The sequence below is a fragment of the Cinclus cinclus genome, chromosome 29 (assembly GCF_963662255.1).
Source record: "Cinclus cinclus chromosome 29, bCinCin1.1, whole genome shotgun sequence".
Lineage (NCBI taxonomy): Eukaryota > Metazoa > Chordata > Aves > Passeriformes > Cinclidae > Cinclus > Cinclus cinclus.
The window spans coordinates 3,118,447-3,143,775 of record NC_085074.1 but is presented as its reverse complement, the minus strand read 5'-3'; the positions used below and the strand labels follow the sequence as shown (position 1 = coordinate 3,143,775).

Sequence of the window (25,329 nt, the reverse complement as noted above, 5' to 3'; positions counted from 1 at the left end):
TGCCACCCCCTCTGGGGACAACAATGGAATTGGGGACAGCAAACACGGGGACAGGAATGCCACCCCCTCTGGGGACAGCAAACACGGGGACGGGAATGCCACCCCCTCTGGGGACAACAATGGAACTGGGGACAGCAAACACGGGGACGGGAATGCCACCCCCTCTGGGGACAACAATGGAATTGGGGACAGCAAACACGGGGACGGGAATGCCACCCCCTCTGGGGACAGCAAACACGGGGACGGGAATGCCACCCCCTCTGGGGACAACAATGGAATTGGGGACAGCAAACACGGGGACGGGAATGCCACCCCCTCTGGGGACAACAATGGAATTGGGGACAGCAAACACGGGGACGGGAATGCCACCCCCTCTGGGGACAGCAGGGGCACGAGGTGACCCCGCTGGTGTCCCCTGCCCGGAGCTGAGGGGACACGAACCCCGCGGGGATCCCGAGGGAGCTCAGCCCCACGGAGCCCCGGGGCTGCTACTGGGGAGCTTCCAAGGAGAAAAAAACATTTTTATATCTATATAAAATCAATGTTAGATACGGTAATATTGATTATATCTATATAAAATCAATGTTATATAATATTTATTTTATCTGTAACATCTAGGTTATATATTGTAATGTTTATTATATATCTATAAAATCGATGTTAGATATTGTAATATTGATTATATCTATATAAAATCGATGTTATATATGGTAATATTGATTATATCTATATAAAATCGATGTTATATATTATAATATTTATTTTATCTATAACATCTAGGTTATATATTGTAATGTTTATTATATATCTATAAAATCGATGTTATATATTATAACATTTATTTTATCTATAACATCTAGGTTATATATTGTAATGTTTATTATATATCTATAAAATCGATGTTAGATATGGTAATATTGATTATATCTATATAAAATCGATGTTATATATTATTTATTTTATCTATAACATCTAGGTTATATATTGTAATGTTTATTATATATCTATAAAATCGATGTTAGATATGGTAATATTGATTATATCTATATAAAATCGATGTTATATATTATAACATTTATTTTATCTATAACATCTAGGTTATATATTATAATTATTATATATATAACATCTACTTTATATATTGCAATATGTATTTCATATATAAAATCTGAATTATATATTTTGATATTTATTATATATGTAAAATCTGAATTATATATTGCAATATGTATTTTATATGTAAAATGTGAATTATGTATTGCAATATGTATTTTATATATATAAATTCTGTGTTATATATTGCAATATTTATGATATATATAAAATCTATATTATGTATTGTAATAAGTATTTTTTATATATAACATCTATAATATATATTGTAATATATTATACATATAAAATATCTATACTGTATATTATATATTTTATATATTAAAATATATATATCATATTGTAATATATATTATATATATATAAAATCTATATTATATATTGTAATTTATATAATATATATAAAATATCTACACTATATATTGTATAATATATATATAAAATCTATATTATATATTTTAATGTATATTTTATATATGTAAAATATCTCTATATTATATAATAAAATATTATGTATAAATATATATAAGATACACCATTTATACAAATTTTCAATTAAAACATATATTAAAAATCTTAAATATTATTCGAAATTTTTTTTCTTATAGTTTCTAACAATAAAATTTGTCTTTATACCATTTAAAATTAAACCTATTTTAGCTTTTCCCTTTTTGGGCCTGCTTTTAGGGTGTTTCCAAATAGAAAAAATGATTTTTATAGATATATATTTTTAAAAATATATAATAATATACTATATTATTTATTTAGTATTATATAATAATATATATATTTAGACATTTTCAATTAAAATACATATTTTTAAAAATCTAAAATATAATTCTACATTTTTTTCTTATAATCTCTAATAATAACATTTCTCTTTATACCATTTAAAATTAAACCAATTTTTCCTTTCTCCCCTTTGCTTTTAGGGCATTTTTCATGCATAGAAAAAAAAAATATATTTTCTATATATTATATATGTAATGTAGTGTAATAGAATAGAATAATATATATTTATAGCATTATATTAATATATATAAAATATATTTTATATATATATATATATATATAGTATGATATATCCTATATGAAATGATCCAGATTTTTCTATTAATTACAATTTAAAAAAAAACCCAAAAAAAGGACCCAATTCTCCAATAATAAATCCATCCAATTTTCCACCTTTTCCCCACCTTTTGGAATTTTTCCAGCTGGAGAATTATCAAATAAAAACACCCACACCCCAAAAGGTTCATAGAAATCCCACTTTTAATCATGGATAAATTGACTTTTCAAGTAAAATTAACAGTTTTAAATAAAATAATAAATTACCAGAGGACTCAGAAAGACCCTGTGCACGTTCTCCTCTGCTTTTCCAGTTCCCTTCACATTCCTGGAGTTTTTTTGGGAGGTCTCTCCATGATGATGGAACAGAAATTTGGGATTAAAAGCAGCGCCTGGTGCCACTGGGAAGGTGAAAATTCCAAGGAAAAAGGAGGGAGCAGAAATGATGGGAGCAGGTTTGGGTTTTTTTTTTGTTTTTTTTTTTTTTTTATGGAAGCACAGCATTGGATGTGAGGGATTTTCCTTCATCCCAGCAGCGATTCCAGAAAGGAAAAAAGAAAAATAAAAAAAATAATAATAATAAAAAAAAATCCAATAAAATATCCTAAAAGTTTGGGGTTTGTTTGTTTTTTTTTTGTTTTTTTGTTTTCCTGTTTTTGGAATTCCCATTCTTTAAAGACTCCAGACCGAGAGCAGGGATGGAAATGCTGGAAAATCCAACAAGGAAAATCCAAGCTCATCCTGGGATTTCAGCCTCTCCTGCACACCCCAAAGTGCAACATTCCCAGCAAAGTCATTTTTGGCATTTTTCCCTCAGCACCCCGTTCTCCTGGAATTCCCAAGCCTGCCTGGAACTCCCAACTCTTGCTTCTCCAAGGGGCAAAAAAGGGAGGAACCCTGAGGCAAAAATGGCTTTTTTTTAGCTTTGTGTGTGTGTGTGTGGAGGGGATGAATCCTCAATCCCAGAATCTCAGAGGGATCCTGGGATTTTGTTTAATCTCAGAGGGATCCTGGGATTTTGTTTAATCTCAGATGGATCCCAGGATTTTCTGTTTGATCTCAGATGGATCCTGGGATTTTCTCTCTGAATCTCAGATGGATCCTGGGATTTTCTATGTGAATCTCAGAGGGATCCTGGGATTTTCTCTTTGAATCTCAGAGGGATCCTGGGATTTTCTCTTTGAATCTCAGAGGGATCCTGGGATTTTCTGTTTGATCTCAGATGGATCCTGGGATTTTCTCTCTGAATCTCAGAGGGATCCTGGGATTTTCTGTTTGATCTCAGATGGATCCCAGGATTTTCTATGTGAATCTCAAAGGGATCCTGGGATTTTCTGTTTGATCTCAGATGGATCCTGGGATTTTCTGTTTGATCTCAGATGGATCCTGGGATTTTCTCTCTGAATCTCAGATGGATCCTGGGATTTTCTCTTTGAATCTCAGAGGGATCCTGGGATTTTCTCTTTGAATCTCAGAGGGATCCTGGGATTTTCTCTTTGAATCTCAGAGGGATCCCAGGATTTTCTATGTGAATCTCAGAGGGATCCTGGGATTTTCTCTCTGAATCTCAGAGGGATCCTGGGATTTTCTGTTTGATCTCAGATGGATCCCAGGATTTTCTATGTGAATCTCAAAGGGATCCTGGGATTTTCTGTTTAATCTCAGATGGATCCCGGGATTTTCTCCATGAATCTCAGAGGGATCCAGGGATTTTCTCTTTGATCTCAGATGGATCCCAGGGTTTTCTCCTTGAATCTTAGAGGGATCCTGGGATTTTCTCTTTGAATCTCAGAGGGATCCTGGGATTTTCTGTTTGATCTCAGAGGGATCCTGGGATTTTCTATGTGAATCTCAGAGGGATCCTGGGATTTTCTCTTTGAATCTCAGAGGGATCCTGGGATTTTCTGTTTGATCTCAGATGGATCCCAGGATTTTCTATGTGAATCTCAGAGGGATCCTGGGATTTTCTATGTGAATCTCAGAGGGATCCTGGGATTTTCTCTTTGAATCTCAGAGGGATCCTGGGATTTTCTGTTTGATCTCAGATGGATCCTGGGATTTTCTCTTTGATCTCAGATGGATCCTGGGATTTTCTCTCTGAATCTCAGATGGATCCTGGGATTTTCTATGTGAATCTCAGAGGGATCCTGGGATTTTCTCTTTGAATCTCAGAGGGATCCCAGGATTTTCTGTTTGATCTCAGATGGATCCCAGGATTTTCTATGTGAATCTCAAAGGGATCCTGGGATTTTCTGTTTGATCTCAGATGGATCCTGGGATTTTCTGTTTGATCTCAGATGGATCCTGGGATTTTCTCTTTGATCTCAGATGGATCCTGGGATTTTCTCTTTGAATCTCAGAGGGATCCTGGGATTTTCTCTCTGAATCTCAGATGGATCCCAGGATTTTCTGGGGCTGCATCTCAGACGGATCCCGGGATTTTCTGTGGGGGGAGCCCCTCCTGGATCCAGAGGGAAGGGGAGGAGCTGCTGTGGAACACCCGGCGGTGGATGCGGCGCAGGCGGAGCAGGTAGAGCAGGATGGAGAGCAGCACCACCAGGAAGCAGGCCAGGAACAGGTAGTGGTTGTACACGAAGGAGAAATTCCTCCAATGAGTGTGAATCCCACGGAAATTTTCCTGCTGGATGTCCCTGGAAAAGAGCAGAGGGACAACGGTCACGTCTTAGAGGCAAAATTCCGCTTCCAACTCGGTGGGAATCAGACAGGGTGGGAATCAAAGTCTGTTTTGGGGGGCTTTAAAGAGTCTCTAAGAAGCACAATCTGAGGGATCATCAGCTCTTTCCATCCCCAAAATTCCTATCCCAAAGGCTTTCCCCAGATTTCTGAGAGCTCTGGAAAAGAGCAGAGGGACAACAGCCACGATTTCGGGGGCAAAATTCTGCTTCCAATTTGGCTCAGGGCAGGAATCAGAGCCCATTTTGGGAAAAAAAACATAATTTGAGGGATCATCACCTCATTCCATCTCTAAAATTCCCCTTCCCAAAGATTCTTTTCCCAGATTTTTGAGAGGATATCCTTGGAAAATATCAGACACACTTTGGAGGCAAAATTCCACTTCCAGCTTGGCTCAGGGCAGGAATCAGAGCCCATCCTGGGGAAAAGGCTCTAAAAAACACAATTTGAGGGATCATCAGCTCGTTCCATCCCCAAAATTCCCCTTCCCAAACATTTTTTTCCCAGATTTTTTAGAGGATATCCTTGGAAAATATCAGACACACTTTGGAGGCAAAATTTCACTTCCAGCTTGGCTCAGGGCAGGAATCAAAGCCCGTTTGGGGAGGAGAGTGTTTAAAAAGCACAATTTATGGATCGCCACTTCTTCCCATCCCCAAAATTCCCGTTCCAAAAGGCTCTTCCCAGGTTCCTGGGGTACCTGAGGGGCAGGAAGCGGGTTCTGTAGAGGATGGCCCCCAGGGTCCACTGCACCTCCTTGTCATAGACCTGCAGAGCTGTCTTCAGGCTCCCGTAGCTCTCCGGGAAGGAAAATCCCCGGTGGAAAACCTCGAACATCCAGGCGGACTTAAAGCACTGGAACCTGGGGAGACAGTGGGATCAGGTAGGGGAAAACATCTGGGGACAGTGGGGTCAGGGACAGTGGGATCAGGTAGGGGAAAACAGCTGGGGACAGTGGGGTCAGGGACAGTGGGATCAGGTAGGGAAAAACATCTGGGGACAGTGGGGTCAGGGACAGTGGGATCAGGTAGGGAAAAACAGCTGGGGACAGTGGGGTCAGGGACAGTGGGATCAGGGACAGTGGGATCAGGGACAGTGGGGTCAGGTAGGGGAAAACAGCTGGGGACAGTGGGGTCAGGGACAGTGGGGTCAGGGACAGTGGGGTCAGGTAGGGAAAAACAGCTGGGGACAGTGGGGTCAGGGACAGTGGGGTCAGGGACAGTGGGGTCAGGTAGGGAAAAACAGCTGGGGACAGTGGGATTGGCCAGGGACAGTGGGATCAGGGACAGTGGGATCAGGGACACTGGGATCAGGGACAGTGGGGTCAGGGACAGTGGGGTCAGGGACAGTGGGATCAGGAACAGTGGGATCAGGGACAGTGGGATCAGGAACAGTGGGATCAGGAACAGTGGGGTCAGGGACAGTGGGATCAGGTAGGGAAAAACATCTGGGGACAGTGGGGTCAGGGACAGTGGGATCAGGTAGGGAAAAACAGCTGGGGACAGTGGGGTCAGGGACAGTGGGATCAGGGACAGTGGGATCAGGGACAGTGGGGTCAGGTAGGGGAAAACAGCTGGGGACAGTGGGGTCAGGGACAGTGGGGTCAGGGACAGTGGGGTCAGGTAGGGAAAAACAGCTGGGGACAGTGGGATTGGCCAGGGACAGTGGGATCAGGGACAGTGGGATCAGGGACACTGGGATCAGGGACAGTGGGGTCAGGGACAGTGGGATCAGGGACAGTGGGATCAGGGACACTGGGGTCAGGAACAGTGGGATCAGGAACAGTGGGATCAGGGACAGTGGGGTCAGGGACAGTGGGGTCAGGGACAGTGGGATCAGGAACAGTGGGATCAGGGACAGTGGGATCAGGGACAGTGGGGTCAGGGACACTGGGATCAGGAACAGTGGGATCAGGGACACTGGGATCAGGGACACTGGGATCAGGGACAGTGGGGTCAGGAACAGTGGGGTCAGGGACAGTGGGATCAGGAACAGTGGGATCAGGGACAGTGGGGTCAGGGACAGTGGGGTCAGGGACACTGGGATCAGGAACAGTGGGATCAGGAACAGTGGGATCAGGGACAGTGGGATCAGGGACACTGGGATCAGGGACAGTGGGGTCAGGGACAGTGGGATCAGGGACTGTGGGATCAGGAACAGTGGGATCAGGAACAGTGGGATCAGGGACACTGGGATCAGGAACAGTGGGATCAGGGACAGTGGGATCAGGGACACTGGGATCAGGGACAGTGGGATCAGGGACTGTGGGATCAGGAACAGTGGGATCAGGGACAGTGGGGTCAGGGACAGTGGGGTCAGGGACACTGGGATCAGGAACAGTGGGATCAGGAACAGTGGGATCAGGGACAGTGGGATCAGGGACACTGGGATCAGGGACAGTGGGGTCAGGGACAGTGGGATCAGGGACACTGGGATCAACCAGGGAGAACGGGCTAAGCTCAGCTCATCATTCCAGCAACCCCATGGGGCACAACTAAACACCGAATTCTCCACCTTTCCCAAAGGGTTTTTATCCCCCCCACTTCTCACACCTTTCCCAAGCTCCTTTTCCCCCCTTCCAGCGATCCAATAAACCAGACAGGCCCTGTCAGCCGTGCAGAAGGAATTTTGGGACAAACCCCAAGCCCACCCTGAGCCCAAGGCCAGCCCTGCTCACTTGAGGCGGTGCAGGTCGGCGTGGGGGGCGTAGAGACCGCGCTCGAAGCGTTCCCGCAGCACCGACCACCTGGTGGAGCAATAATCCTGCAGGGAACCCAAAAACATCTGGGATTTCTTAAAGGCAAAAAAAAAAAACATCCTCGAGGAGAGATGTCTTAAGGAAGGGAATTTCTTCTTCTTTTTTTGGTTTTTTTTTTTTTTTTGTTTTTTTTTTTTTACCTGTGCAGCTTTAGTGAGTTTAGGAATTTGGGATCTCTTAAGGAAAAGTTTTGCTGCAGGACTTTAGGAATAAAATCCTTGTGGAAAGATGCTCTAAATTAGGAATTGATTTTTTTTTTTTTTCCCACCTGTACAGGTTTATTTAATTTAGGAATTTGGGATCTCTTAAGGAAAAGTTTTGCTGCAGGACTTTAGGAATAAAATCCTTGTGGAAAGATGCTCTAAATTAGGAATTGATTCTTTTTTTTTTTTTTCCCACCTGTACAGGTTTATTTAATTTAGGAATTTGGGATCTCTCAAGGAAAAGTTTTGCTGCAGGACTTTAGGAATAAAATCCTTGTGGAAAGATGCTCTAAATTAGGAATTGATTCTTTTTTTTTTTCCCCACCTGTACAGGTTTATTTAATTTAGGAATTTGGGATCTCTTAAGGAAAAGTTTTGCTGCAGGACTTTGGGAATAAAATCCTTGTGGAAAGATGCTCTAAATTAGGAATTGATTCTTTTTTTTTTTTTTTCCACCTGTACAGGTTTATTTAATTTAGGAATTTGGGATCTCTTAAGGAAAAGTTTTGCTGCAGGACTTTAGGAATAAAATCCTTGTGGAAAGATGCTCTAAATTAGGAATTGATCCCCATTTTTTCATCTGTGAAGCTTTAATGAACTGGGATCTCTTACAGAATTCAGGTTATCTTAAGGAAAAGTTTTGCTGCAGGACTTTGGGAATAAAATCCTTGTGGAGAGATGTCTTAAACAAGGGAATTTATCCATTTTTTTTTTCACCTGTGCAGCTTCAGAGAATTTAGGAATTTGGGATCTCTTAAGGAAAAGTTTTGCTGCAGGACTTTAGGAACAGAATCCTTGTGGAGAGATGCTCTAAATGAGGAACTGATCTAATTTTTTTTTTTCCACCTGTGCAGCTCTAGTAAATTTAGGAATTTGGGATCTCTTAAGGCAAGGTTTTGCTGCAAGACTTTTGGAACAGAATACTTGTGGAGAGATGTTTTAATTGAGGGAAATATTCCCAGTTGTTTAATCTGTGCACCTTAAGAGTATTGGGATCTCTTAGAGAATTTCGGATCTCTTTAGGCAAAGTTTTACTGCAGGCCTTTGGAAATAAAATCCTTATGGAGAGATGTTCTAAATAAGGAATTGATCCCTTTTTTTCACCTGTACAGCTTTTAGTGAATTGTGATTTCTTACAGAATTCTGTATCTCTTAAGGAAAAGTTCTGCTGCAGGACTTTGGCAACAAAATCCTTGTGGAGAGATGCTCTAAATGAGGAACTGATCCCTTTGTTTTTTCACCTGTGCAGCTTTGGTGAATTGGGATCCCTTAAGGAATTTGGGATCTCTATAGGAATTTGGGATCTCTTAAGGCAAAGTTTTGCTGCAGGACTTTGGGAATAAAATCCTTGTGGAGAGATGCTCTAAATGAGGAACTGATCCCTTTCTTTTTTCACCTGTGCAGCTTTGGTGAATTGGGATCCCTTAAGGAATTTGGGATCTCTTAAGGAATTTGGGATCTCTTAAGGAAAAGTTCTGCTGCATGCAGGACTTTAGGAACAGAATCCTTGTGGAGAGATGCTCTAAATGAGGAACTGATCCCTTTCTTTTTTCACCTGCGCAGCTTTGGTGAACTTGGTGGCGCTGTAATCCCCGCCCATCCTCAGCACATCCTCGGTGCAGTAATAGAACTCGGAGAATCCGTAGAATTCGCTGCTCTGGAAGTGCACGGGGGGCTGGAAGACGCCGTTCAGGGAGCTCTGGGTCTCGTTGGTTCTGTTGAGCAGCGGCTGCAGCAGCTGCCGGCACTGCTGGAAGTGCCCCGTGCCCCGCAGGTGCAGCCGCAGCCCCTCCTGCTGCAGCTCCTGCCGAGCGTCCCGCGGCAGGCACGGGTCAGCCAGAGGGGAATCCGGGCTGAGCCCGGGCTGCCGGCCCTGCAGCCTGGGGAGAGGGACAGAGCTCAGAGCCGGGCTGGGGATGGGGCAGGGACAGGGACAGCAGTGTCCTGGGGATGGGGACAGGGACAGGGACAGCAGTGTCCTGGGGATGGGGACAGGGACAGGGACAGCAGTGTCCTGGGGATGGGGACAGCAATGTCCTGGGGATGGGGACAGGGACAGGGACAGAAATGTCCTGGGGATGGGGACAGGGACAGGGACAGCAGTGTCCTGGGGATGGGGACAGGGACAGGGACAGAAATGTCCTGGGGATGGGGACAGGGACAGAAATGTCCTGGGGATGGGACAGGGACAGGGACAGCAGTGTCCTGGGGATGGGGACAGGGACAGAAATGTCCTGGGGATGGGGCAGGGACAGGGACAGCAGTGTCCTGGGGATGGGGCAGGGACAGAAATGTCCTGGGGATGGGGACAGGGACAGGGACAGCAGTGTCCTGGGGATGGGGACAGGGACAGAAATGTCCTGGGGATGGGGACAGGGACAGCAATGTCCTGGGGATGGGGCAGGGACAGGGACAGCAGTGTCCTGGGGATGGGGACAGGGACAGAAATGTCCTGGGGATGGGGACAGGGACAGGGACAGAAATGTCCTGGGGATGGGGACAGGGACAGGGACAGCAGTGTCCTGGGGATGGGACAGGGACAGGGACAGGAATGTCCAGGGGACAGAGCTCAGAAATGTCCAGAACAGGAACAGCAATGTCCAACTGCTTCAGCAGGATCAGTGGGATCAGTCAGGATTTTCCAGACCCAGATGGAAAATCTCAGGATTTCATGAGGAATTGGGAGAAATTCCGATTTAAGCTGAGATGTTTTGTTCAATATGTCAGTTGTTGTTATTATTGTTTGTAATTATTAATAAATTAATCACTAGGTTGGTGGGAAAGGAATTAAAGTATCCAGTGCCACCCCTGCCATGGGCTGGGACATCTCCCATGATCCCAGGGAGCTCCAGCCTAGCCTTGGACACTTCCAGGAATTCAGGGAGAGACAGCCACAGCTCCTCTGGGAATTCCATCCACTCCCTCCCCACCCTCACAGCCAGGAATTCCTTCCATAAATCAAATCTAAATTTCAGCTGAACCCATGATTCCTCATGCTGCCATCCCAGCTCCCAGATTTCCTTTCCCATCACACACTGTGATCTCTCTGCACATCCAGCACCGTTCCCACCTTCCCCACTGTCCTGGGCTGCTCCGAGCTCAACCCGGACGCTCCCAGGGTCGGAGCAGCCCCAAATTCCAGAGGAATTCCCAGGAAATCCCCAGTACCTGTTCCTGAGGAGGCTGCTGGAGATCAGGCTCTCCTCGTATCTCCTCCGAGCCGCGTTCCCTCCGAACCCCAGGAACGTGGCCACGTACACCCGGTACACGTGCTCGGTCTGGTGGGCATCACATCCCAAATTAAATTCTGCCAGCAAATTCTTGGCCACTTCCTCCTGCAGCAACACCAGCAGCAAAATCAGGAGCTGTTGGGATCAGGAGCTATCAGGATCAGGAGCTGTTGGGATCAGGAGCTGTCGGGATCAGGAGCTGTTGGGATCAGGAGCTGTCGGGATCAGGAGCTGTTGGGATCAGGAGCTGTTGGGATCAGGAGCTATCGGGATCAGGAGCTGTTGGGATCAGGAGCTGTTGGGATCAGGAGCTATCGGGATCAGGAGCTATCAGGATCAGGAGCTGTTGGGATCAGGAGCTATCAGGATCAGGAGCTGTCGGGATCAGGAGCTATCGGGATCAGGAGCTGTTGGGATCAGGAGCTGTTGGGATCAGGAGCTGTTGGGATCAGGAGCTGTCGGGATCAGGAGCTATCAGGATCAGGAGCTGTCGGGATCAGGAGCTGTCGGGATCAAGAGCTGTCAGGATCAGGAGCTGTTGGGATCAGGAGCTGTTGGGATCAGGAGCTGTTGGGATCAGGAGCTGTCGGGATCAGGAGCTGTCGGGATCAGGAGCTATCAGGATCAGGAGCTGTCGGGATCAGGAGCTGTCGGGATCAAGAGCTGTCAGGATCAGGAGCTGTTGGGATCAGGAGCTGTTGGGATCAGGAGCTGTCGGGATCAGGAGCTGTTGGGATCAGGAGCTATCGGGATCAGGAGCTGTCGGGATCAGGAGCTGTTGGGATCAGGAGCTGTTGGGATCAGGAGCTGTCGGGATCAGGAGCTGTCGGGATCAGGAGCTATCGGGATCAGGAGCTGTCGGGATCAGGAGCTATCAGGATCAGGAGCTGTCGGGATCAGGAGCTGTCGGGATCAAGAGCTGTCAGGATCAGGAGCTGTTGGGATCAGGAGCTGTTGGGATCAGGAGCTATCGGGATCAGGAGCTGTTGGGATCAGGAGCTATCAGGATCAGGAGCTGTTGGGATCAGGAGCTGTTGGGATCAGGAGCTATCAGGATCAGGAGCTGTTGGGATCAGGAGCTGTTGGGATCAGGAGCTATCAGGATCAGGAGCTATCAGGATCAGGAGCTGTTGGGATCAGGAGCTATCAGGATCAGGAGCTATCAGGATCAGGAGCTGTTGGGATCAGGAGCTGTTGGGATCAGGAGCTATCAGGATCAGGAGCTATCAGGATCAGGAGCTGTTGGGATCAGGAGCTGTTGGGATCAGGAGCTATCAGGATCAGGAGCTGTTGGGATCAGGAGCTGTTGGGATCAGGAGCTATCAGGATCAGGAGCTATCAGGATCAGGAGCTGTTGGGATCAGGAGCTGTTGGGATCAGGAGCTATCAGGATCAGGAGCTGTCGGGATCAGGAGCTGTTGGGATCAGGAGCTGTCGGGATCAGGAGCTATCAGGATCAGGAGCTATCAGGATCAGGAGCTGTTGGGATCAGGAGCTGTTGGGATCAGGAGCTGTTGGGATCAGGAGCTATCAGGATCAGGAGCTATCAGGATCAGGAGCTGTTGGGATCAGGAGCTATCAGGATCAGGAGCTATCGGGATCAGGAGCTGTTGGGATCAGGAGCTGTTGGGATCAGGAGCTGTTGGGATCAGGAGCTATCAGGATCAGGAGCTATCAGGATCAGGAGCTGTCGGGATCAGGAGCTGTTGGGATCAGGAGCTGTTGGGATCAGGAGCTGTTGGGATCAGGAGCTGTTGGGATCAGGAGCTGTCGGGATCAGGAGCTGTTGGGATCAGGAGCTGTCGGGATCAGGAGCTATCAGGATGATCCCTATCCTAAAATGAAGTTCTGGGGGGATGTTTTGGACTCCTTTAAATTCACCCCTTGCTCATCTCTTTATTCTTTCCTCTCAGTGCTTCCTGCAGTTCAAAAAAAAAAAATTTGCACAGAGTCATGGAATTGTTGTGGTTGGAAAAGATCTTGGAGATCACCAGTCCAACAGTCCTGAAGAGCCACATCCATGGTTTTCTTTTTCTTTTTTTTTTGGATATTCAGGAATGAAAACTCCATCCTGCCCTGGGCAGCTTTTCCAATGTTTTCCTGCCCTTTATAATCCAGATTATTATTGGAGGAGGTTTCCTCAGGAATTATCATCTCCCATATTTTTTGTTAAAAAAAAAAACCAGGATTACTTCACAGGGAGAGCAAAATAAAGGAGTTTTCCTTGGGAATGATAATTTCCCGTTTTATTTGGAAAATCCAAGATTATTCCACCAGGAGAGCAAAATAAAGGAGTTGTCCTTGGGAATGATAATTTCCCGTTTTATTTGGAAAATCCAAGATTATTTCATAGGGAGTACAAAATAAAGGAGTTTTCCTTGGGAATTATTATCTCTCCCATATTATTTGTAAAATCCAAGATTGTTCAATTGGGATAACAAAATAAAGGAGTTTTCCTTGGGAAAATCTGCCAAATAATTTTGAAAAAGATCTCTTCACAGGGACAGTAAAATCTTGGAATTTCAGATTCCTGGCCTTGCAAAGCCCAGGAATTGGAACCTGGAATTTTCTTCTCCCATGGAAAAATTTGGACTGGGACTTCCCCCCACCCATTCCTGATTCCCACAACAGATTCCATGACCAAAATTCCCATTTTATATCCATTTATACTCAGATAAAGCCATCCCACAGGCAGGAATTTTCATCCCTATTTTCCCAGCTGATATTTGACTGGATCTGCTCTGGAACCAAATGTCCAAATTTTAATAATTCTAAATTATTTCTTACACCCTCTGTTAATTATAGCAGAAGAATTAGGGAATTAATTAGGGAAACATCATTCCACAGGATTTAACAACTCGATTTTTCCAGTATTAGAGCAGAGCCAAACACAGGGATTTGATGCTGTTTTTCCTTTAGATAATTCCCAATTAATTTCATGGGAAATTCAGCTTGAAGAATTCAGGAATTGCTCCAGAACTCAGTGGAATTTGATTAATTTATGTTCCAATTGGGACTGACATTTGTAACAGTCAATTCCATTTCTCCCAAAAATTAAAGAAAAAATTCATTTTTATGGAAGCTTTTTTATAGGAACCACCAGGAATTTTTGGGTTTTAAGCATCAGGATAGAAATGTTGGAATTTAAGGGATTTTATCCGTAAAGATATAAAAAAATGAAGGATTAATGCAGGATCTGAGCATTGGGAATGAAGGAAAAAAAAAGGAATTCTTAGGTGGAATCCTCACTCTGCCACTGTCACTCTTTTGGGAATGGAATGGGATGGGATGGGATGGGATGGGATGGGATGGGATGGGATGGGATGGGATGGGATGGGATGGGATAATGGGATGGGATGGGATAATGGGATGGGATGGGATAATGGGATGGGATGGGATGGGATGGGATAATGGGATGGGATGGGATAATGGGATGGGATAATGGGATGGGATGGGATAATGGGATGGGATGGGATGGGATGGGATGGGATGGGATGGGATGGGATGGGATAATGGGATGGGATAATGGGATGGGATGGGATAATGGGATGGGATGGGATGGGATGGGATGGGATGGGATGGGATAATGGGATGGGATGGGATGGGATAATGGGATGGGATAATGGGATGGGATGGGATAATGGGATGGGATAATGGGATGGGATGGGATGGGATGGGATGGGATAATGGGATGGGATAATGGGATGGGATGGGATAATGGGATGGGATAATGGGATGGGATGGGATGGGATGGGATGGGATAATGGGATGGGATGGGATAATGGGATGGGATAGTGGGATAATGGGATAATGGGATAGTGGGATAATGGGATAATGGGATGATGGGATGGGATAATGGGATGGGATGGAGGATTCCAAAGGATGGGAAAGAAGGGAAGAGGAGATAAAATCATTCCAGAGGGAAGAGGGAAATGTGGGATAATGACCTGGAGAGGGGAGGCAAGGCTTACACTTGGGGGCACCTCGTAGGCGATCTGAGTGGAGACCCCACCCATGTCCAGGATCCCCACGGTTCTCTTCCGGAAAATGGGATCGTGGTGCTCGCTCCCTGGGATCTGCACCTCCACCACGGCCTCCTCCTCTGGGGAGACATGGGGAAAGTCACTGGGATCCAGGGAAAGTCACTGGGATCCAGGGAAAGTCACTGGGATCCAGGGAAAGTCACTGGGATCCAGGGAAAGTCACTGGGATCCAGGGAAAATCACTGGGATCCAGGGAAAGTCACTGGGATCCAGGGAAAATCACTGGGGAAAATCACTGGGATCCAGGGAAAATCACTGGGGAAAATCACTGGGATCCAGGGAAAATCACTGGGATCCAGGGAAAATCACTGGGATCCAGGGAATACCAATGGGATCCAGGGAAAATCACTGGGATCCAGGGAAAATCACTGGGATCCAGGGAAAAGTCACTGGGATCCAGGGAAAATCACTGGGATCCAGGGAAAATCACTGGGATCCAGGGAAAGTCACTGGGATCCAGGGAAAATCACTGGGGAAAATCACTGGGATCCAGGGAATACCAATGGGATCCAGGGAATACCAATGGGATCCAGGGAAAATCACTGGGATCCAGGGAAAGTCACTGGGATCCAGGGAAAAGTCACTGGGATCCAGGGAAAATCACTGGGATCCAGGGAAAATCACTGGGATTCAGGAAAAATCACTGGGATCCAGGGAAAATCAATGGGATCCAGGGAAAGTCACTGGGATCCAGGCAAAATCACTGGGATCCAGGGAAAACCAATGGGATCCAGGAAAAATCACTGGGATCCAGGGAAAGTCACTGGGATCCAGGGAAAATCAATGGGATCCAGGGAAAAATCCATGGGAAAAATCACTGGGATCCAGGGAAAAATCAGTGGGATATAGGGGAAAATCCATGAGATACAGGGAACAATCCATGGGAAAATCCATGGGATCCAGAGAAAAGTCAATGGAAAAAATCAATGGGATATGGGGAGAAGTGCATCCCAACATCTGGAAGTGCATCCCAACATCTGGAAGTGCATCCCAACATCTGGAGCCCCCAGGTCCTCACCATCATCTGTGTGCTCGAACCTTCCCAGGACAAAGTTGATCCCAATCCATGCATAGACTCCTGCAGGTGGGGAAAAAAAAAACAAACAAAAAAACAAACCCAAAACCCAGGTCTGGAATTGCAGGAATTATCAGGAATAGCTGGATTATGGACTTGAGAGAAAATGGAAATATTTTTATTTATTTTTTGGTTTTTTTTATTATGCGAGTTAAGCTCTCTTATTGCTCTTTTTTTTTTATATATTAAATGTGAAACATTCCTGGGAAATCATTAATTCCTGAGAAATCAGGAATTTCTGATGGCTTTGTCCTCTTCCAGCTCAATGCCATGATAAAATTCCTGATCAAATTAATTAAAAACACTCTGATGTGTAAAATTCAGGAAAGAAATGAACTTTTAAAGGGATTTAAAAATCTCTCTAAAATAAAATAAACTAAAATATCTCTGCTTTCAAAATCATCTCATCCTGCAAAGTTCATTCCATCAGGAATGTTGTGATTTATCCTTCCCCCTCCCTCCTGAAGAAATGGATTCAATTCCATTAAAATTTCAGGGATAATCAGCAAAGATTTGGCCAATCAGGATTTGAAAAAGCAACAAAAATGCCCCAAATCATCCCTTGGAAATCCCAAATATTTTCCAGATTCGATTCCACTCAAGGAAATCCCAAATATTTTCCAGATTCAATTCCACTCAAGGAAATCCCAAATATTTTCCAGATTTGATTCCCCTCAAGGAAATCCCAAATATTTTCCAGATTCAATTCCACTCAAGGAAATCCCAAATATTTTCCAGATTCAATTCCCCTCAAGGAAATCCCAAATATTTTCCAGATTCAATTCCACTCAAGGAAATCCCAAATATTTTCCAGATTCGATTCCCCTCAAGGAAATCCCAAATATTTTCCAGATTCAATTCCCCTCAAGGAAATCCCAAATATTTTCCAGATTCAATTCCCCTCAAGGAAATCCCAAATATTTTCCAGATTCAATTCCCCTCAAGGAAATCCCAAATATTTTCCAGATTCAATTCCCCTCAAGGAAATCCCAAATATTTTCCAGATTCAATTCCACTCAAGGAAATCCTAAACATTTTCCAGATTTAATTTCCATTAAATTTTCCCACACTCCAGAGGAATAAAGGAATATTCCTCTCCTGAGGAATAAAAGCTCTCAAGCAAAGCAGGATTTGAAAAAACAGGGCAAAAAAAAAAAAAAAATCCCCAAAGAATTTAGAAATTTTGGAATTCCTAAATATTTTCCAGCTATTTTTTTTAAGGCTCACCTACCTTCCTGCTTCCCAGAAATCACCTCAGCGTGGGAATCAGAGAAGAGGAAATCAAAGTGCACGGGGATGTCTGTGAGCAAATCCTCCAGGATGGCTTTCTGCTGGCTGCAAAATTCCATAAAAAAATTAAATTTAAAAAAAAAATAAAAATAAGCCAGGATTGGTGTTGGAATTCCCAAAAAAAAAAAAAAAAAAAAAAAAACCAGGGAATTTTTGGAATCCCAGAAATGAAGAATTTTAGACTTTCTGTGCTGACAAGACACAATAAAACTGTGTTTTACGACCTGAGAATGTGGAGAAAAAAGTTGAAAAATTGCAAAATTGACTGACAGAAGTGAGATTATGGACGTGGAGTTTGAATAGAATGTGTCATGTCACATGGTGGAAAACTTAGAATTCAAGGTGTCAGAATAAAATAATATATAGGTGGCAAAGTGGAGGGTTTAGGGTGGATTTTTTTGTCTTTTTTTTTCACCTTCTTCTCCATGGGTCTGGGTGATTTTCATTAATTGGGTATAAAAATCTGCATTGTGGGTCACGGGCAGTTGGTTATTGGGTTAAAAAATAAAAATAATTGAGGTGCAATTTGTTAATTGAACAATTTGTCCTTACAAGGTCTTGTACAGAGAGAGCTTCATTTTTAGTTTGTTATCTGGAAGTGTTGTAGAACTCACTGAAATTATAATGACATAAAAATGGTAATTAAATTTGGATTAATAAAGACGTGAGTCCGAAGAAGAAATATTGTCTGGAGGTTGGAATTGTGATTGTGGGAGGGAAGTTTTGGGAAGTTTTGGGAAGTTTTGGGAAGTTTTGGGAAGGGAAGTTTTGGGAAGTTTTGGGAAGGGAAGTTTTGGGAAGTTTTGGGAAGTTTTGGGAAGTTTTGGGAAGTTTTGGGAAGGGAAGGGAAGGGAAGGGAAGGGAAGGGAAGGGAAGGGAAGGGAAGGGAAGGGAAGGGAAGGGAAGGGAAGGGAAGGGAAGGGAAGGGAAGGGAAGGGAAGGGAAGGGAAGGGAAGGGAAGGGAAGGGAAGGGAAGGGAAGGGAAGGGAAGGGAAGGGAAGGGAAGGGAAGGGAAGGGAAGGGAAGGGAAGGGAAGGGAAGGGAAGGGAAGGGAAGGGAAGGGAAGGGAAGGGAAGGGAAGGGAAAGGGAAGGGAAGGGAAGGGAAGTTTTGGGAAGGGAAGTTTTGGGAAGGGAAGTTTTGGGAAGGGAAGTTTTGGGAAGTTTTGGGAAGTTTTGGGAAGTTTTGGGAAGTTTTGGGAAGTTTTGGGAAGGGAAGGGAAGGGAATGAGAAAATGAAAAACAGAAGGGAAAAGGAAAAATAAGGAAAAAAGAGAGAAGGAAAAAGAGAAGGGGACGGAAAGGAAAGGAAAGGAAAGGAAAGGAAAGGAAAGGAAAGGAAAGGAAAGGAAAGGAAAGGAAAGGAAAGGAAAGGAAAGGAAAGGAAAGGAAAGGAAAGGAAAGGAAAGGAAAGGAAAGGAAAGGAAAGGAAAGGGAGATAAAAAGAACTACAATCCAGCAGGGAATCACCTCTCAGGCAGGATCCTCATGCCTGCAGTGCACAGGATGTACAGAGGAGTCTCCTTGTGCTTGGAGCGGGGCACGTGCTCGGCAGCGAAGCTCAGCAGGGGTGAGATGTAATCACTGACCTTGTCAGGAGAGCTGGCAAACTCTGAAATTCCTGGGAAAACACAGGAGGAGGAGTGCAGCAGCTCCTTGAGAGCTGCAGCATTCCCTGGAAAATCCTGAGCAGAGGAATGAAGGAGCCAAAGGCAAAGAGGAAAATCAGCTGTAAAAATGATGGGATTTCTTTGTGTTTTCCTCCCCTAACTCTGCTTCCTGCACTCCAAAGGGTCTGCATAAAGGGTATTTCCAGCATGGAATTTCTCCAGGCTTTTTTGGGATTGGTTTGCAGGGAGTTTTCTGGAGCTCAAGTTTTATTTATGGTTTAAAGGATGCTCAGCTGTCACCTTCATCCTTATTTTAAACTCCCTGCAAAGCAACCCCCAAAAGAAACCTGGAGAAATTCCTTGCTGGAAATATCCTTTATCCAGACACTCTGGAGTGCAGGAAGCACAGCTAGGACAGGAAATCATGGAGAAATTCCATTTTTTTTTTCCCAGTACCTGGTTTGATTTTCATCACCACCTTTCCCTGTTGCTCTCCCATGGAAAAACCTTTCCCTCCTGCCCCATTCCAGACTTAAACTCCCTGCAAACCAATCCCAAAAAAACCCACGGAGTAGTTCCACACTCAGAACATGGAAATATCCTTTATCCAGACACTCTGGAGTGCAGGAAGCACAGCTAGGACAGGAAATCATGAAGAAATTCTATTTTTTTTTTCCCAGTACCTGGTTTGATTTTCATCACCACCTTTTCCTCTTGCTGTCCCTCATCTGCTGCATGTCCAGCAGGTCATGGGGACAACACCTGCCTTATCCATGGAAAAACCTGTTTCCCTCCTGCCTATTTCAAACTTTAACCTCCACAAAACTCCCTGCAAAGCAATCCCAAAATCCCTGGAGCTGTTCCATGCTGGAAATATCCTTTATCCAGACACTCTGGAGTGCAGGAAGCACAGCTAGGACAGGAAATCATGGAGAAATTCCATTTTTTTTTTCCCCAGTACCTGGTTTGATTTTCATCACCACGGGTTTCCTGTTGCTGTCCCTCATCTGCTGGATGTCCAGCAGGTCCTTGGGGTTCCCGTTGTGCCGGGGCCAGCAGTACACAAACACCCTGGAGCCACTGCTGCCACAATCCACCACGATCCCATAGTTCAGGTTTGGGTTCCTCGTGTCTGTGGCTTCTGTGTCTGTCACCCTGGCCAGGTACCTGGGGGGAAAAAAAAAAAACAAAACAAAAAAAAACAAAAAAAAAAAAAAAAACAAAGGGGAATTGCTGCAGGGAGTTCGGGTCACTACGGGTGTTTTGGTCAAAATCTGAGTCCAAATTGGGTGTTTGGAGCTGAATTTTTGGGGAGTTTTGGTGGGATTTTAAATTCCATCCAATGCCACCTCCAAGGGAAACTGCCACTGTCCCAGGGTGCTCCAACCTCTCCTTGGGCACTTCCAGGGATCCAGGAGCAGCCACAGATCCTCTGGGAATTCCATCCCAGCCCCTCCCCACGCTCCCAGCCTGAAACTCCATTTCATTCCTTCCCATGGAATTCTTCCCGTTTCCCACGGAATTCCCTCCCTGTTCCCCATGGAATTCTCTCCCTGCTCCCCCCAGAATTCTCTCCTTGCTCCCCATGGAATTCTCCCCATGCTCCCCCCAGAATTCTCTCCCTAATCCCCACGGAATTCTCTCCCTGTTCCCTACGGAATTCTCTCCCTGTTCCGCCCAGAATTCTCTCCCTGCTCCCTATGGAATTCTCTCCCTGTTCCCTATGGAATTCTCTCCCTGCTCCCTATGGAATTCTCTCCCTGCTCCCTATGGAATTCTCTCCCTGTTCCCTATGGAATTCTCTCCCTGTTCCCTATGGAATTCTCTCCCTGTTCCCCACGGAATTCTCTCCCTGTTCCCCACAGAATTCTCTCCCTGCTCCCTATGGAATTCTCTCCCTGTTCCCCACAGAATTCTCTCCCTGCTCCCTATGGAATTCTCTCCCTGCTCCCTATGGAATTCTCTCCCTGCTCCCCCCGGAATTCTCTCCCTGCTCCCTATGGAATTCTCTCCCTGTTCCCCACAGAATTCTCTCTCTGCTCCCTATGGAATTCTCTCCCTGCTCCCTATGGAATTCTCTCCCTGCTCCCCCCGGAATTCTCTCCCTGCTCCCCCTGGAATTCCCTCACCTGTGGAAGCTCCCCTCGCGGGCCCGGCCGTACTTGCCCCGGAGCAGGAGCAGGGAGCAGAGCAGCAGGGCCCCGGCTGCAGCCGCAGCCCCCAGGAGCAGCAGCTGCCTCAGGGAGGTGTTGAGGACCCGGGGACACCCCACGGGTGACAGGCTGAAGTGCCACGAGGCCGGCAGCAGGCAGGAGATGCTGATCCTGCAATTCCAAAGGAGAAATCAGCCCATTCAGTGATGGATTTGGAGCTAAACGCGGGAAAAAATTCTCGCTGGAGGGTGGGGAGGGGATGGGATGGGATGGAATTCCCACTCCTGGCCCATCCCGGGGAGTGGCCTGGGCTGAGAGGGATGGAACGATCCCAAGGGATTTGCTGCATTTGGGGCTGGAGCTCCTTTTCATCTCCTGGCTTGCTTTCAAAGTCTCAGGAAAATTAGAGCCAGAAAGGAGAGAAAAGCCTGGTTTGGGATTCAAGGAATGGAAATCTGGGGATGATCCTGGAGAAGAGAAGGTCTGGGGACACCTCAGGGCACTTCCCCAGATCCTCAAGGGGCTCCAGGAGAGCTGGAGAGGGACTGGGCACAAGGGATGGAGGGACAGGACACGGGGAATGGCTCCCAGTGCCAGAGGGCAGGGCTGGATGGGATAGTGGGATGGAATTCCCAGAGGAGCTGGGGCTGCCCCTGGATCCCTGCGAGTGCCCAAGGCCAGGCTGGAGGGGATGGGACAGTGGGAGGTGTCCCTGCCATGGCAGGGGTGGGATGATCCTTAAGGCCCCTTCCAACCCAACCCATTCCAGGATTCTGTTCTGGATTGAGCAGACTCAGGACACCCTTCCCATGCTGGAATTCGTGATTAAATTCCCTGCCCTTCGCTCCAAAGTCATCCCGGTTGATCTGACAGTTCCTTTGGGATCCTTACCTGCCCATTTTGGGATCGGGGCAGCAGAGGGAGCTGCTGGAGCCTCAGCCGGTGACCTCGGAGGGACCGGGACCATCCGACCTTCCCTGAGCCATCCCTGCTCTGCTCCTGCGGGAAAACCCACCCGAGCTGATTCCCTGCCCAGCCCTGGGGAGATCCCTGAGGGCAGATCCCGGGATGGGGCACGGGATCCTTCCCTTCCCTCGGGGCTGCACCCGAGTGCGGGGCCAGTGCTGGGCTTTGCAGGATAAGGAATGCAGGAATACAAAGGAAAACAGGAATACAGAGGTGATGGAAGCACGGAATCGCCTCGAGTGCGGTGGGGAGGTGTTGGGATGGAATTCCCAGAGGAGCTGGGGCTGCTCCTGGATCCCTGGAAGTGCCCAAGGCCAGGCTGGAGCACCCTGGCAGGTTTTGGGGCTGGAACTGGATGGGATTTAAGGTCCTTCCCACCCAAAGCATCCCGGGATTCTGCGATCCCTGACAAGGCACTGACCCCTGCCTCGATAACCATCGGCAAAATTCCAAAACAAACAAAGAAATGCGGGAATTGCATCTCAGGGACACAGCCTGGGGCTGTCCCTCCTTCCCACCCGAGGTGGCACCCTGGACGGGAGGGACAGGGAATAAAGGGGATACGGGATAAAGGGAACGGGATAAAGGGAACGGGATGAAAGGAACGGGATAAAAGGGAACGGGATAAAAGGGAACGGGATAAAGGGAACGGGATAAAGGGAACGGGATAAAGGGAACGGGATAAGGGAACGGGATAAAAAGGAACGGGATAAAGAGAACGGGATAAAGAGAACGGGATAAAAGGAAGGGGATAAAAGGAAGGGGATAAAAGCAAAGGGATAAAAGGGAACGGGATAAAAGGGAACGGGATAAAGGGAACGGGATAAAGGGAACGGGATAAGGGAACGGGATAAAAAGGAACGGGATGAGGGAACGGGATAAAGAGAACGGGATAAAGAGAACGGGATAAAAGGAAGGGGATAAAAGGAAGGGGATAAAAGCAAAGGGATAAAAGGAACGGGATAAAAGGGAACGGGATAAAAGGGAACGGGATAAAGGGAACGGGATAAAGGGAAGGGGATAAAAGGAAGGGGATAAAAGGAAGGGGATAAAGAGAACGGGATAAAAGGGAACGGGATAAAAGGGAACGGGATAAAAGGGAACGGGATAAAAGGGAACGGGATAAAAGGGAACGGGATGAGGGGAACGGGATAAAGGGAACGGGATAAAGGGAAGGGGATAAAAGGAAGGGAATAAAAGGAAGGGGATAAAGGGAACGGGATAAAGGGAAGGGATAAAAGGAACGGGATAAAGGGAACGGGATGAGGGGAACGGGATAAAGGGAACGGGATAAAGGGAACGGGATAAAGGGAACGGGATGGAGGCAAGGACGGGGAAGGGACGCGGAGCGGAACGAGCTGGATCAGGCCCTCGCCCGTCCCCGGTGCCGCAGGGCCCGGCTCGGCTCCCCCCAAGCCCCTGGGCCCCCGGCGATCTCCCCCATCCCGATCCCATTCCCGGTCCCGATCCCGATCCCATTCCCGGTCCCATTCCGGGTCCCGGTGTTTCCCACCCCCTCTCCCCCCCACTTCACCTCCCGGGCCGCGCCATGGCAACCGGCCCCGCGCCACTTCCGGGTGCGCCGCCGGACGTGACGTCATCTCACGACGTCACGCAGGTCGGGAAGGGATTCCCCGGGGTGCGGCCTAAAGGGGCGTGACCAAGTGGGCGTGGTTGAGTAGGCGTGGCCAGGAGGTAAAACCAGCCCAAAATTCGTTGTAAAATCGGTGTTTAACGGCAGAAATAAAAAAAAAGAAAAAATAAAATAAGAATTTCTGGCTAGTCATATGTTCAAAATTGAGAAATAGATAAAAATTATAGCTATAGGTGTGACTATAATTTGAAATATATTAAATTTATAGCTATACATATGTTAATATTGAGAAATATGTAATATTTATAGCTATAAGCATGACAATATTTTGATATTTATTGAACTTATATCTATGAAAGAGTCAATATTTTGGAATAAATTCAATTTATAGCTATCACTATGCCAATGTTTTGAACAAATTAATTATAAATATCCAGTGGTGTTGTAGCAATAAATGTATAACTATTTACTACATAAGAAATTAATTTGATTTTTAATAATAACAAGGAAAGGGCGGAAATTCCACTGGGAAAAGGGAAATTCTCCTGTGTTTTGCCACTGAGTGGCAGCACCGCCTGTGCCCGTCCCAGGATTCCTCTGGAGAAATGGAAGGAAAAATTTCTCCTGGCCGGGCTAAGGTGGAAATAATGGGAATGAAGTCAGGGATTTTCAGGGAGAGCAGGGATGGGTTTGAAATCCATCCCGGGAGGAGGTGGAGGTGGAGCTGGGCAGGAGAGGAGGGGATTTGGGATGGGAAATTATTCCCAGGGGAAGGGAAGGAAAAAGGAATAAGGATGGGGGAACAGAATATGGAAAAGGGAAGGGAAAAGGGAACAGAATAATGAAAGGGGAAAGGAATAAGAAAAGGAAAAAGGGAAAGGGGGAAAGAAAAAGGAAGGGGAAAAGAAAAGGAAAAAGGAAAGTGGAAAGGAATAATGAAAGGGGAAAGGAATAAAGAAAGGAATAAAGAAATAAAAGAAAAAGGGAAAGGGAAAGCAAAAAGCAAAGGGGAAAGGAATAAAGAAAGGAATCAGGAAAGGGGGAAAGAAAGGTGAAAAGAGAAAGGAAAGGGGAATGGAAAAAGGGATAAGGAAAGGGAAAAAAGGAATAAGGAAAGGGGAAATAAAGGAAAAAGGGAAAGAACACGGAAGAAGCTTCTCTGTCTCCCGTGAGTTCTGCCCAGGGGCGGCTCTGGGCCGGGATGGGGATCAGAAATGTTGGAAAACGGGAGAGGCAAAGCGGAGAGGAGCTGCTGGAGGCCGGGACGGCAGAGCCTGCGGACAGAAGGTGCTGGGACCGAGGGGATCCGCAATTTGGGAACGCTCCCATTCAGCGGCACTGGAGCATCCCGCCGGCTGGAATCCCGCTGGAATCCCGCTGGAATCCCCCTGGAATCCCGCTGGAATCTTCCTGGAATCCCGCTGGAATCCCGCTGGAATCCCCCTGGAATCCTCCTGGAATCCCGCTGGAATCCCGCTGGAATCCCCCTGGAATCCCGCTGGAATCTTCCTGGAATCCCGCTGGAATCCCGCTG

At 46.2% G+C, this 25,329-nt stretch overlaps 1 protein-coding gene across 6 annotated transcripts; it reads right to left on the bottom strand.

The window, feature by feature from the left end:
• Positions 1 to 2,367: 2,367 nt before the first annotated feature.
• Positions 2,368 to 23,772, bottom strand: ENTPD4 (ectonucleoside triphosphate diphosphohydrolase 4). Of its 6 annotated transcripts, XM_062510769.1 has the most exons (13): positions 23,736 to 23,772; positions 22,127 to 22,234; positions 21,212 to 21,406; positions 20,044 to 20,249; positions 18,943 to 19,093; positions 17,416 to 17,519; positions 16,128 to 16,187; positions 15,014 to 15,168; positions 11,005 to 11,171; positions 9,392 to 9,716; positions 7,553 to 7,668; positions 5,576 to 5,737; positions 2,368 to 4,832 (listed from the first exon to the last, which is right to left on the bottom strand). In XM_062510769.1, exons 2-13 carry the CDS (start codon positions 22,132 to 22,134, stop codon positions 4,604 to 4,606), a joined length of 1,878 nt encoding a protein of 625 aa, XP_062366753.1. In that variant the 5' UTR covers positions 22,135 to 22,234; positions 23,736 to 23,772; the 3' UTR covers positions 2,368 to 4,603. The 6 variants fall into 6 exon arrangements, 4 of the variants coding, with proteins under 4 accessions (XP_062366753.1, XP_062366754.1, XP_062366756.1 ...); XM_062510770.1 differs by lacking the exon at positions 23,736 to 23,772 and having other exon boundaries at positions 7,553 to 7,638; positions 22,127 to 22,946; XM_062510772.1 differs by lacking the exon at positions 23,736 to 23,772 and having other exon boundaries at positions 9,392 to 9,551; positions 22,127 to 22,946.
• Positions 23,773 to 25,329: the final 1,557 nt, after the last annotated feature.

Bases quoted from the DNA above. Each gene is read 5' to 3' on its own strand.
- ENTPD4 (XM_062510769.1), bottom strand. The intron at 19,094-20,043 runs GTACTGGGGAAA...GTGTTTTCCCAG, and splicing joins GGTGATGAAAATCAAACCAG to GAATTTCAGAGTTTGCCAGC. The intron at 15,169-16,127 runs GTGAGGACCTGG...ATGTCTCCCCAG, and splicing joins GTTCGAGCACACAGATGATG to AGGAGGAGGCCGTGGTGGAG.